General features: G+C 57.3%; 1 protein-coding gene across 1 annotated transcript; it reads left to right on the top strand.

The window, feature by feature from the left end:
• Positions 1 to 5,029: 5,029 nt before the first annotated feature.
• Positions 5,030 to 11,438, top strand: DIPK1B (divergent protein kinase domain 1B). Its single transcript, XM_059486599.1, has 5 exons — positions 5,030 to 5,148; positions 7,383 to 7,517; positions 8,696 to 8,803; positions 8,931 to 9,107; positions 9,675 to 11,438. Exons 1-5 carry the CDS (start codon positions 5,086 to 5,088, stop codon positions 10,485 to 10,487), a joined length of 1,296 nt encoding a protein of 431 aa, XP_059342582.1. The 5' UTR covers positions 5,030 to 5,085; the 3' UTR covers positions 10,488 to 11,438.
• Positions 11,439 to 11,907: the final 469 nt, after the last annotated feature.

The following is an 11,907-nucleotide window of genomic DNA, read 5'->3' as shown; positions in this document are numbered from 1 at the left end:
AAGGGAAAATGGGCTCCAGCACCTGCACAGACACTTGCTGGGGCTGAGCACAGGAGCTGCTGGAGAAGGAAAAGGCGCGTTGCCACCACAGAGCAGTGGAAACCTACTGACACCGCAGGGCAGGGCGGGAGGGAGCCGAGCAGCCCGGGGTGCTTTCAGCACAAAGACTGTTTTCTTGTGAACAGCTCCAGTCTTGCCACAGGAATGAATTTGGGCTGGGGCTGAGCTCACACAGGGCTGGATCCCAGAACAGGCTGCTGGGATTGGCTGCACCACGGCCAGGCAGCAGCTTTGTTTAGCAGAAGCACAACATGAAACCAGCACCCAGGTCTTTGGGCATGTGAAATCAGTGCCCATCTCTTCCTGGGGTGCCTGTGTGGGAACAGAGAGTCTGGGCAATTGCTGGGTAGGATGCTAGGGTACCTGGAATTGGATGCCACAAGCTCCCCAGGTGCTGCCCTCTTATTGCACAGCCCTGCTGGAGGTGCCAGTGTGTTGCAACTGGCTCAGGATCTCCTCCAAGTGCCAGAGTCCAGCATAAGGTGAATTCTTTTCCTGGCACACCTCCCTGGAAATAAACCACGCACACCTCAGCAGGCTAAAATCCACACGGGGAATATGTCTGCATGAAACAAACAGTTGCTCTCTCTCTGTTTCCTCTGTTATTGATTAATGCCTCTTAATGACTCTGACCTCAAAAAATCTTGTAGTTGCTGCCTGTCACAGGAGATCAATGGAGCAGCATTAGCAGGAGATAGAGGCAAACTGTCCCAGGTGAGCTCTCTGCCGAGGCCAGTCTGGGAGCAGCACAATCAATAGTTCAGCATGACCTCTCCCTCTTGCTTGCTTTTTTTCTCCTTGAGCTGGTTGGGCAATAAAGTCTGCTCTGAGCTTTCACCAGGACTAGATTATAACTATCCAAATTGATCTGATCTGTAAAGGATAAAAGGGCCTCTTAAGCCAGCTGTCTGCACTGGCAAAACTCAAGTGGCTGAGCAGACAGGGTCAGACCCTCATTAATTCCTGGATGCTTGGGACCCTGCTCATGCCATGCGTGAAGGCTGGACCACAGTGCTGGAGGGAGTCAATTAGTCATGACAAATCCAATCCGACTTCTCCCCCAGAGCTTTCCCAGTCACTTGGCTGTGCTGCTGGTGCCTTTTCATGAGTGCATCGTCATTGAAGCCACCATGCCCTGTCCCTCCCATGCTCTTTTTGTGATACCTCCTTATTTCTCTTATTACCCTTTCTCCAGGGAGAAATTGTGCTGAGGAGGGAGAGCCCTTTGTTGATTCACACACTGGGAGATGCTGCAGTGAGCAGATGTGTCCCAGGTGGAGCATGGGACAGAGGAGGTGAAGAGGGGATTCTCCTTTGCTCAGACAGCCACTGCCTTCTTGAAAACCTTCTGCACATCAACCCTCCAAACTGCAGCCTCTCTCCTCACTGAAACTGATATGCAGGGAGCACCTGGAAGATGAATGTTAACTTAAAAACTGTGTCCAGAGCTGCTCATCCCACCTGTGCATCTCTGTCTCTTCTGAGGCCAGCTGAGCCCTGTGCCTGCCCCAAGGAATGTCTCCCTGGCCAAGCCTGACTTTGGGAGCAAAATGCCCAGGGTGAAAGCCGTGCCCTGGCTGTGGAGTGGAGAGGCTGGGGGCTGGCATGGGCACTGGTGAGGGAGGAATCCCTGGGCTGTGTCTCCCAGAGCGTGACCTGATGATGAATAGCTCCATAATCAAAGCCAGCGCAGGGATCTGCTTGCTCAGCCCCCATCTCCGAGCTCCTTTGCAAGCTCCCTTTCCTCCTTGGCTGGGAAGCGCCCACGGTTGGCACATGATGGAAATCCCAATGAGAGAAGCTCCCCTTCCAGAGCCAGCACCGCAGGGCTCCCAGCCACAGCCACCACCCTTTGCCTTTAACCCCAGCACTGCCTGCAGAGCTTCTTCTCTTCCCCCTCATAGTTCAGGGCCAGGGACATCGCTGGGGTGTCCCCAGCCCCAGTGGATGGCAGTGAATGAAGGATGAGACCCCCAAACAGTTCCCAGCAATCCAGGAGCTCTGTGGGGGCTGCAATCCTGGCCCAAAGCATCCAATGAGCCCCAGCACCCCCATTCAACCCCCCTAAACTTCATAGTGCTTAATTACAAGTAGCGGGGATTTGGAGAGGAAGCAGAGGGGGCGAGCACAGGACAGATTGGAGGGAAGATTGTGCTGGGGGTGGCAGGGCTGTCAAGCCAGAAACACAAGAGCTGATTAGCATTTCTAATTATAACCGCTGCGCTGAGCCCGGCAGGCCCGGCAGGCAGCAGAGGCAGCTGACGGGCTGTGCAGAGCCAGCTGTGGATGCCACGCAGGAAGCGCAGGCGATCAGCTCAAATCCTTCAGAGATGCACAGAAAAGAGCATTAAAGCCTGGATCCATCATCTCCGGGGCTGTGGCACTGCCTGGGAATGCCGGGTGCCATCGGGACAGAAATCCCTCTGGTTTGTGGCCACGGGGCTGATCCTGATGGCAGAGGAGAGGGGGCAGAGCATGTGCCCCTATTTTGGTTTGGGGTCCTGCCTCCCCTGCTGGCAGCAGCACTGCAGGCGATGGCACTGGGCTGTCCCCAGCTGTCACCCAACTCTGACATCCCACCCAGAGGACGCTGGGCAGCTCAGGGTGCTCCGGAGGGGATGGTAGCCACCCATGGGGGTCCCTGCTCACGAGTCAAGGCTGCCCTGCACTGCTGTTAGCTCTGGCTGGAGATCATTTACTCATTATCATTTAGTCAGACAAACATTACGGGCCAGCAAATGACCGCTGCAGGGCTGTGCCTGCCCACGACTGCCATGTCCTGAGGGCACCGTGCTCTTGGGGACGTGCCCGCAGAGCCACCGCCTGGCAGGGAAGTGAGCAGAGGCCAGCGGGCGGCACGCTGCGGGCTTAGCTGGGATTAGCAGGGCTTTGACCAGGAGAAACTGAAGCGACTTAATCAAGGCAGCGAGAGAAAGAATTCCCAGGGAGGAGCTGAGCGCTGGCTGATCCCGGCATCTTCTGGATGCTGACAGCGCCTGTGGGAGCATTTTCTCCACCTTCGAGCTACAACAGCTCTGGGTGCCTGCCTGGTGCTGGAGCCCATCCTGGCAGTGCCAGGGGAATTTTGGAGAGGGAAGAGACCCCTTGCACAGGGGCAGCAGCCCTGGCAGTGCATCCCTGGTGCCAGGTGCCTGGGATGGAAACCGGAGATGGGCACCATGGGGAACGATCTCACTTCCCTTCTGTGTTGAATATAAGGTACCATCACACCTGCAGAATTTTTATTACTCTTTTGATTGGATTAATTAATCATTCAGTGATAACTGCTCATTAGGCATTCTAACAATCAATACTAATCACTTAATTACTTGGCGTATTACAGCTTGGGATGGTCTGCTCATTCCTAATTAGATTCGCTGGACAATCCACCCCTGAATTTTGCAGAGCCCCACAGTGGAATTCTGTGGATTTCCAGGCATCCTCAGTCCTGGCCAGGTGTGCCATTCCCTATCTCCATCGAGGGTTCTTCCCCCACTCTTGGCCTCCAAAATCAGGGTTCAAGTCAGAAGGAGCTGCAGGAGCAGGGTGAGCAGGGAGTGTGGAATGCATCCAGCAATGCACCTTCCCGTCCCTGCTGTTTCCCAAATTACCAACCCCAACATCAAAAATAAATCTCAGAGGCTCTTCTTCTTTCCTGTCTTAATTAACACTAAAAATAAGAACCTGCTGCAGAACCATCCTGGCTTCAGTGGCATGGTAAAACCTTCCCTGACAGGGGCTGTGGGTGGCCGAGGTGACATTCACTGTCCCTGTCCCTGTCACCGCTGCGGGCAATGTCAGCCCAGCCCACACAGAGGTCAGGGCTCAGCACTGGAGCAGCAGGGACCTCCTCGGGGTTAAAAGCAGACAGCAAATACGCTGCAGGATTTGGGAGGCTTCAGGCAGTTTTGTGTGATGCTCCTTATCCATCACCATTATTTGGATTAGTCCAGCAAAGGCTTTTGCTCATTAGGCCCTGATAACTCGGTGCTTGGCGCTCACACTGAGCGGGGATCTGGGCTCGCAGTGACCAGCTTGTTTTCAAAGGTCATTTTGAACCAAATTTAAAAGGAAGGAACAACTTGAGCCATGAAAAGGGGGCAATGGATAATCTGAAGATTTGCTGATAGCAGGCAAGGAATTATCTTAACAATGCCCTCGTGACTGAGTCTCACAGATCATTTCCCATCATATTATCTGCTCCGTGTCCCCTTTGCTCTAACTTGCCTGTGCACACAGGATTCCCTGGATGGGGCTGTCCCTGGCCTGTCAAAGTCTTGCCCTGAGGTTTCCCTGTCCGGCTGCAGTGCAAACAGAGAGGACCAGCCAGTGCTGCTGCTGGGATTCAGGGTGGGAAAAGACACAGCAAGGAGGAGAAGGAGCGGCAGTGATGGCAGGGCTCAGGCCGGAGGGGTGCAGCCCCGAGCTGTGCTCACAGATTACCTGCTATGGGTAACAAGGAGGGAGGCTGGCCCTCTGCCACCCAAAATGGCTTTGAATACACCTGGAGCTGCTGTGAGTGCTGGGGGCCAGGTGGGATCAGCATCTCCACAGACCCCCCCTGCTCCGCCAGGATCATCAGCCAGGGCTGTGCGGTGGGGTGAGCCCGGGGATGGGATCCCCGGGTGGGTGGAACCCCGGAACATGGGATGGGCACGGCCATGAGATCCTCGAGCGGGATGCTCGGGTGGATGGGGCATGAGCCCCCCGGGCGGGGCGCCCAGATGCGGAGCGCTGGGTTGACTTAACCCAGCGGGGCCGAGCGGGGCCGCGGCAGCACGGCCCCGGCTCCCCGGGCTGCGGCGGAGCTGCGAGCGCCGCCCCCGCCTCCCGCACCGCCCCGCGCCGGGCGGAGCCGCCGAGCCCCGCGGGCCGGGCCGGGCGCTGCGGCGGAGCGAGCGGCGCGCCTGGGCCCCCCTTGCCGGGACCCCGGCCCGCCCCGGCCCCGGCGGCGCTGCGGGGGCCGCGGCCGCCCCGGCCATGCCCCCCGGAGCCTGAGGCCCGCGGCCGCGGGGCGCCCGCAGCATGCGGAGGATCCGGCGGCTGGTGCATCTGGTGCTGTTCTGCCCCTTCTCCAAGGGCCTGCAGGTACCGGCGGAGCGAGGATGCGCCGGGATGGAGGATGCGGGCTCGGGGATGCGCCGGGCCGGGGGGATGCGCTGGGATGCGGGCTCGGGGACGCCCGTCTCCGCATGCTGGCACCGGCCGTGCACAAAGGGACGCTCCGCCTCGGCTCCCCCGACGCCGGTGCGAGGAGCTCGGGGCCGGGCACCGGCACATCGGGGGTCTGGAGCGGCAGCCGGGGCCGCAGCGGTTGCATAACCCGCGCCCGCTCCGCCGTGCCGGAGCCGGGGAGCACCGGGGCAGCCCAGCCCGCAGCGCTCGGTGAAGCCGCCGATGCAGCAGGGCAGGGATGGCTCCTTCCTTCTCTTTCTTTATCTTCCGTCCTCTTCCCATCCCTGAGCTTCCGAGGGCCGGGCACCTCCCTCAGATCTCCAGGGATGCTGAGGATGTCAGGGATGCTGGAATGGGGGTGTTCTCTGCAGCCTGGGATGGGAAAGCCTGACTGTGGCAGAGATCCTGGACCAGAGGGGTTATCCCGGAGGGGATGAGGGAGGGGATACCCGGTGGGCAGAGGGTGCTGGCAGGAGGTGGGTGCAGAGCTGGGAGTGCTGTGAAACAACCTCCGTGTTCCCCGGGGAGCCACAGGGATGGAGCAGGATTTTGTTGATGCTGCATCCATTTTGCCTTTGAAGTCAGCCCCAGCCCAAAGTCACTTTCATATCCTCCAGAGTCACTCTAAAACTAAACACAGCAACTCTCGCAGGGTAACACCCTTCAGTGCAGGGAAGGCAACGGGGAGAGAATCTCCTGTGTCTTGAGACTGAGGCACTGGAGGAACCCTCACAATCCAAAATCCAAGCAAATCTCAAGGGAAATCTCTCACTGAAATGCATCCCCCAATCCCACATTTCTTTCCACCCTTTAGGCAATGATGAAGCCAGAGCTCCCCATGCCATGCTCAGGCAGCAGTCCTGACTCCCCTTCTGCTACAGGATGGATTCTAAGTCAGAATAAGTAAAAAGTGACATTTTGGCTATTCCAGGGTTCTACAAGACATATCTCTAGTGGGAAGTCCCTGGAAAAGCCCCTTTACTGAGTTTTGGGGGGCTCCTGTGCTGGGGGGATCTCAAGGTCTCAGTGTGCCTGACTTCAGGGCCATGGGCTGCTTCTCACCTCACAGGAGCAGCCACCTACACTTTGTCTTTGCCAAGTCCTGGCTGTGCTTGGCTTCTCTTTTAATTTAATTTCATGTTAATTAGCAGTGCCATTGCTTCACAGGCAAGCTGGGCACCCTGGTCCTCTTCACACTTTAGGGTTTCCAATTAATAGGAGAAATGTCACGATCTCGAGGCAGACCTGCCTGCTCTCACCCTCTCTGCCCATTCCTGTGGCTCCCACAGCCCTGACAGCTCCTGGAAAGGGGCTGAGGAGGAGCATTTTGGAGTGGGGAGTGCTTTTGGGCTACAAGACCCAAGCCAGGATCCTTGGCAGGTTTTAAAGGTGCTGCACCCACCCAGATCCAGCCCTATCCCAGCAGCAGGTCGTGAGGAGGGTTTGGAGGTGGTCAAAGGCCAGGGATTCTGTAGAATTACCTACAGAAAAGGGGTGGAAGTGTTTGTTTAGTGCGAGGATTCATTCCCTGCCCTTTGGAACTGCTGGGATCTGCTCCGTTTCATGAGCCAGGTGAGCAGTCTCTCTTGCAGGAGGCCAGATGGCAGCAGTGCTGCTGTGCCAGGGTCAGGGGGAAGGAAACAAAGCCAAAAACCCAAAATCCTGCTGAGAGCCTCCGAGTTGTTTGCACAGAGCATCACCTGTGAGCTCCCAGGTTTGTTACTCACCCACTCCCACACAGGAACTGCTGTTTGGAGCTTCCCCTGCCCTTGGGGCTTTCTAAAGGGGGGGTTCTGCTGAGAGGGGTCCCCCCAAACAGGAACAGAGCTCCTGCAGCCCCACTGGGATACCCCAGCCCTGCACAGGGCAGGAGAGCAGGAGGATGTGGCCACAGCTCCCAGGCATGCACAGCATCCAGCTCCTTGCAGCTCAGCCTGCTAATCCCCCTGCTTTTAGGGAATTTTAAGTGACCTACTTGCAGCAGGAGTTGCATAAGAGACTGATGAATATATATATAAAAAAGGCTGAAGGTTTCCCCAGCGCTCAGGTCGGTTTGTGTGGCAGAGCTGTCCTTGGCCAGCTGTGCTGCCCTGGGCAATGCCCTGTCCTTCCAAAAGGGTTTCAACAGCGTTTCCTTTGCCTTGCAGGGCCGCCTCCCAGGCATCAAGGTGAAGTACCTGCTGGTGGTGTGGCTGGGCATCTTCGTGGGCAGCTGGGTGGCCTACATGCACTACGCGTCCTACTCGGAGCTGTGCCGCGGCCACGTCTGCCGGATGATCATCGTGAGTGGCACCACAGCCCCCTGGCTCCTGTCCTGTTTGGGGCTGTGGGAGCCCCAGAGCTGGGAGGAGGAGCCCTCCTGGCAGCTGCTGTCCCCAGCATGGCACAGGGCTCAGAGCAGGAGGGGTGACCTTACCCTGCCAGGGTGACGGTGAAACAATTCTGTGAGATGGCAGAGGGAAGCAGCCAAGGCAGGTGTGGGCACATCCATGTCTGCAGGTGAAGCTGGAATGGCAGGGCAGGGAGCAGGATCTGTGGGCAGGGACAGCACCACAACAGCCCCCTCTGGGCTCTGCAGAGCGGGAGGAAAAGGGAGCACTCAGTCCATGGTACCTGTCTGTGGCTGCTGAGCAGCCCTAAGGAAAGCAGCAGAGCTCTGTGTGGCTGCCTGGCTCTGTGTGTTTTGCCCTGTTTGGGGTTTGCAGTGTAGTTCCATGGGATTGTAGTATGTTCCATGTTCCCCATGGCGTGTCCCCAGGAGTGCTGTGTGTGCCCCTGGCATGGGAGTGGGTCTCAGCCCAGCCCAGGAGAGGAGGGGGAGCTGGGCTGTGTCAGAACAAGCCTCGTTGATCAATCCCTCAGCAGAGAAGGGAGGCAGGAATTGCCATAACAACAGCAACGATCGTTTAATTTGATTTTCTGCCTGACTCCGACCGCGGGGTCTTGGGCGCTAATTCCTGCTCGGAGCTGGGGCTTCCAGGCTCCGTGTCTGGTCGTGTCCTCTGTGAGCAGGTCCAAGGGTTAATTCCCATCCACAGCAGAAAAAAAAAAGGGAAAAGATGCAGTGAATGTCTGCAGCTCCAGCTTCCAGCCCTGAGGCTGCTGTGCCCTCGCCGAGGAGCTGCAGAGCTGCAGCCTTTCCTGCCCAGGGATGTCTCCAGCTCCAGCCTGGCCATGGATCAGAGCCACTGTCTGTCCCTGTCCCTGCCACCCCCAGGACTGGGGCCAGCCTGGCTCTGCTGAGCAGCCTGAGCTTCCTCACCCAACTCCACACTGCCCTCTCCTCCAGCGCAGGAAGTTCTCCCAAGCCCCTGGATTTGCAGCAGCAGCAGCCAGGAACAACTCCCTGAGATCCCTCCAGCAGCACAGGGGTCCCTGCCAGCCCAAGGCACTGAGCCACCCCTAAGGGCCAGTAGAAATCTGTCCCTGTTCAGCTCCTCTCTGTCCTTGCCCTCCCCAGTGTGACCAGTACAAGAAAGGGATCATTTCTGGCTCCACGTGCAAGGACCTGTGTGAGGAGCGTGGCCTCCTGTTCCAGCGCTGCCTCTCCTCCTCCCCCAGCCAGCAGGTATGTCCGTGCCCCCCAGCCATGCCAGGGCTGGGCACCAGCCCCAAACCCTGCACATCTCCCCCTGTGCCCATCCCAAACCAGCACCCAGCTCCCTCCTCCTGCTGTGCCCTTCCCTGTGCTCCAGGTGTACAGAGGGCTCTGGAGGGACAGGGAGGTGATCATCAAATGTGGCATCGGGGAAGCCCTGAGGGCCGAGAGTCGCCCGGACTCCGTGCCCAGGAGGGACGTGGTGCTCTTCGACAAACCCACCCGGGGAACCTCCATGGACGAGTTCAAGGAGATGCTCCTCAACTTCCTGAAGGTCAGTGCAGGGCCCTGTGGGATCCACAGCCCTGTGAGTCAGAAACACCAACTGTTTTTCCTTCCCTTTGAACGAGAGCTCCTCCATCCTGTGCCGCCCATCCACTGCTGGTGCCAGTGCCATGCAGTGATTAGTGGGGTGCCAGTGCCATGCAGTGATTAGTGGAGAAAATTAGTTCTTATCTGTGAGATTTCAGTAGCAGCATCTCTGGAGGTGGCTGTGCCACGGCTGTGGGTGGCATCTGTGCTGGGCAGAGCTGATTTGGTGGTCCTGGTAGTTACCCCTGTTGGGTGGCATCTGTGCTGGGCAGAGCTGATTTGGTGGCTCTGGTAGTTTCCCCTCTTGGGGCTTCTGCAGCAGTGGTGGGGTTCCAGCTCTAGAGCAGCCCTGAGGCTGGTAAAATTCTGCTGGAGCTGGATGCCCACACATTGTGTGGCATTTTCTGGGGTGTCACCATTTCCTCCTCCTCCCCAGCTCAGTTCTTTGCTCCCCCAGTTCTGTTTTGTGATGTGACACCCAAACATGGAGAGCTGTGAGGGTCTGATGCCAATTTTGTGCTGTTTGCAGTCCAAGCTGGGGGATCAGCCATCTCTTCCCGCCTTGGTGAGCCGGATCATCACCATGGCAGACGTGAACCGTGACGGGAAGGTGTCCCTGGCAGAGGCCAAATCCATCTGGGCGCTGCTCCAGCTCAACGAGTTCCTCCTCATGTTCTCCTTGCACGAGAAGGAGCACACGGCCAAGCTGCTGGGGCACTGTGGGGACCTTTATGTCACCGAGAAGATCCCCCACACCTCCCTGTACGGGGTGGATGTCCCCCCTTTCCTGCAGTCCCTGCTGCCTTCCCTCGCCCACCAGCTCATCCACCAGTGGTTTGCGCCGGCCTGGCCCCGGCGCGCCAAGATCGCCATCGGCCTCCTGGAGTTCGTGGAGGAAATCTTCCACGGGACCTACGGCAGCTTCTACATCTGCGAGAGCAGCCTCAGGAACGTGGGCTACAACGACAAGTTCGACTTCAAGATGGTCAACCTGCGCAAGGTGGCCACGGAGATGACAATCAGAGGCTTCCTCAAGGGCCGGCACTGTGAGCAGAACGGGGACTGCACCTACGGGCGGGACTGCACGGCCACGTGTGACAAACTCCTGAAGCAGTGCAAGAGCGACGTGGTGCAGCCCAACCTGGCCAAGGTGTGCGGGCTGCTGCAGGACTATCTGCTCTATGGAGCTCCCCTGGAGCTGAAGGAAGAGCTGCAGAAACAGCTCCGAACTTGCATGACCCTCAGTGGCCTGGCCAGCCAGATGGAAGTGCACCACTCCCTCGTGCTCAACAACCTCAAGACCTTGCTCTGGAAGAAGATTTCCAACACCAAATATTCCTAACGGGGGAAGCACGGCCCTGGAATTTCCAATCTGTGAGCTTGGAGCGAGGTCCAGGGGCTGAAGGCCTGTTTCTCCATCCTCTCCTCCCCAGGAAAAACACACCCTGCACAGGGAGTTCAGCAGAGCTGCAGCCCCTTCTCCTTCATGGAAAACCAACATCGTGACTTGCACCACCCAGCAGCATCAGGGATGGGTCGGCAGGAGCAGAGCTGGGACACTGAGCTGGGTTGAGCAGGCTTGGGGGAGGAAGGAGACGCGGAAAGGGATGAGGAAGCAGAGCCCAGCTGGATGCATCAAACTGTTCCTTGATGAGCAGGAAAGCAGAGCAAAGCGATGGGAATGAATCATTCATGCTGTACTTGTCACATCTCCTTTTGAGGAACGGCTCTGATGTAAATAAACAGCTTTTATGTGAATCACACCCGTCCATCAATAGCCAAACAGCAGCCTGTTAAGTACTGTGATCTAAAAAGGAGGAAAAGGTAGATTTCCCCTTTCAAAAGCCTCTCCTTAAGTGTCTGAGTCATCTGCCATCAGCTCCAGCTGTCACACAGGAAGCAGATCAGCTGTCTGTTGCACCGTGGAGAATCGTGGCAGTGCTTTGGTTCCGTTTTTAAGTGCCTGACCCTGACGGTGATGCCGAGGCTTGTGAGAGGCTCCCCCCAGCTGCTCCTGCCCCCGGTGAGGAATTGGCAGCACAAGCCATTCCCTCACGTGTCCGCTCTGGAAGCGGCCGAGGCCAAGGATGGCTTAAAGGCAAAGGGCTAAACACGAACGTTGTGACCCCTCCGTGTGCTCGGGTGTCACTGCCCACCACGCTCAGAGCAGGGATAAGCCAACCCCTCCGTTTAATTCTCCAAAAACTAAGCTGGGCTTGCCCTGCAGAGGTTGAAGGTTAATACCAGAATAATCCAGTGCTTCTCTCATTATTAAAATGAATTTCCAGGCAAAGCTTTTAGCAGGTCTCCAGACATTTCTTTTTGGCTGTGTCTGTGCTCCCAGGGCTCCAACTATGGCTGTTTCCTTGGAATGCTCAATTACAGCAATCCTACAGCTCTGGGCAGGGAGGAAGAGCTGGATAAACTCCCCCAAGGTTGCTCTGTTCCCAGCACAGCCATATTCCTGCTGCTGGAGCATGTGCTGCTTCTCCTGCCAACAATTCCTTAGGGAAGCGAGCATGCAGCTGATGTGCCATCACAAAATAAAAATACACCTGACACTGCAGCAAATTTAGGAGCCCTTAGGGGACAAAGATCAGGATTTTCCTTCTGTTGGTTCTTTAGGCTCCTCATCACCTCTCACTGGGCAGATTTTGGTGTTAGGAGTGCTCTGTGTCCAGCAGGGCTCAGTCCCTGCTGAGGAGTGGCCTGTGGAATGTGATTTATCCATGGAGAAGGTGGGCACTCCCAAGGATTCTGTG

This window comes from Ammospiza nelsoni, chromosome 20 (genome assembly GCF_027579445.1).
Source record: "Ammospiza nelsoni isolate bAmmNel1 chromosome 20, bAmmNel1.pri, whole genome shotgun sequence".
Lineage (NCBI taxonomy): Eukaryota > Metazoa > Chordata > Aves > Passeriformes > Passerellidae > Ammospiza > Ammospiza nelsoni.
This window is presented reverse-complemented; position numbering and strand designations above follow the sequence as displayed.

Bases quoted from the DNA above. Each gene is read 5' to 3' on its own strand.
- DIPK1B (XM_059486599.1), top strand. From the start codon at position 5,086: ATGCGGAGGATCCGGCGGCTGGTGCATCTGGTGCTGTTCTGCCCCTTC. The intron at 5,149-7,382 runs GTACCGGCGGAG...TTTGCCTTGCAG, and splicing joins CCTTCTCCAAGGGCCTGCAG to GGCCGCCTCCCAGGCATCAA. The intron at 7,518-8,695 runs GTGAGTGGCACC...TGCCCTCCCCAG, and splicing joins ACGTCTGCCGGATGATCATC to TGTGACCAGTACAAGAAAGG.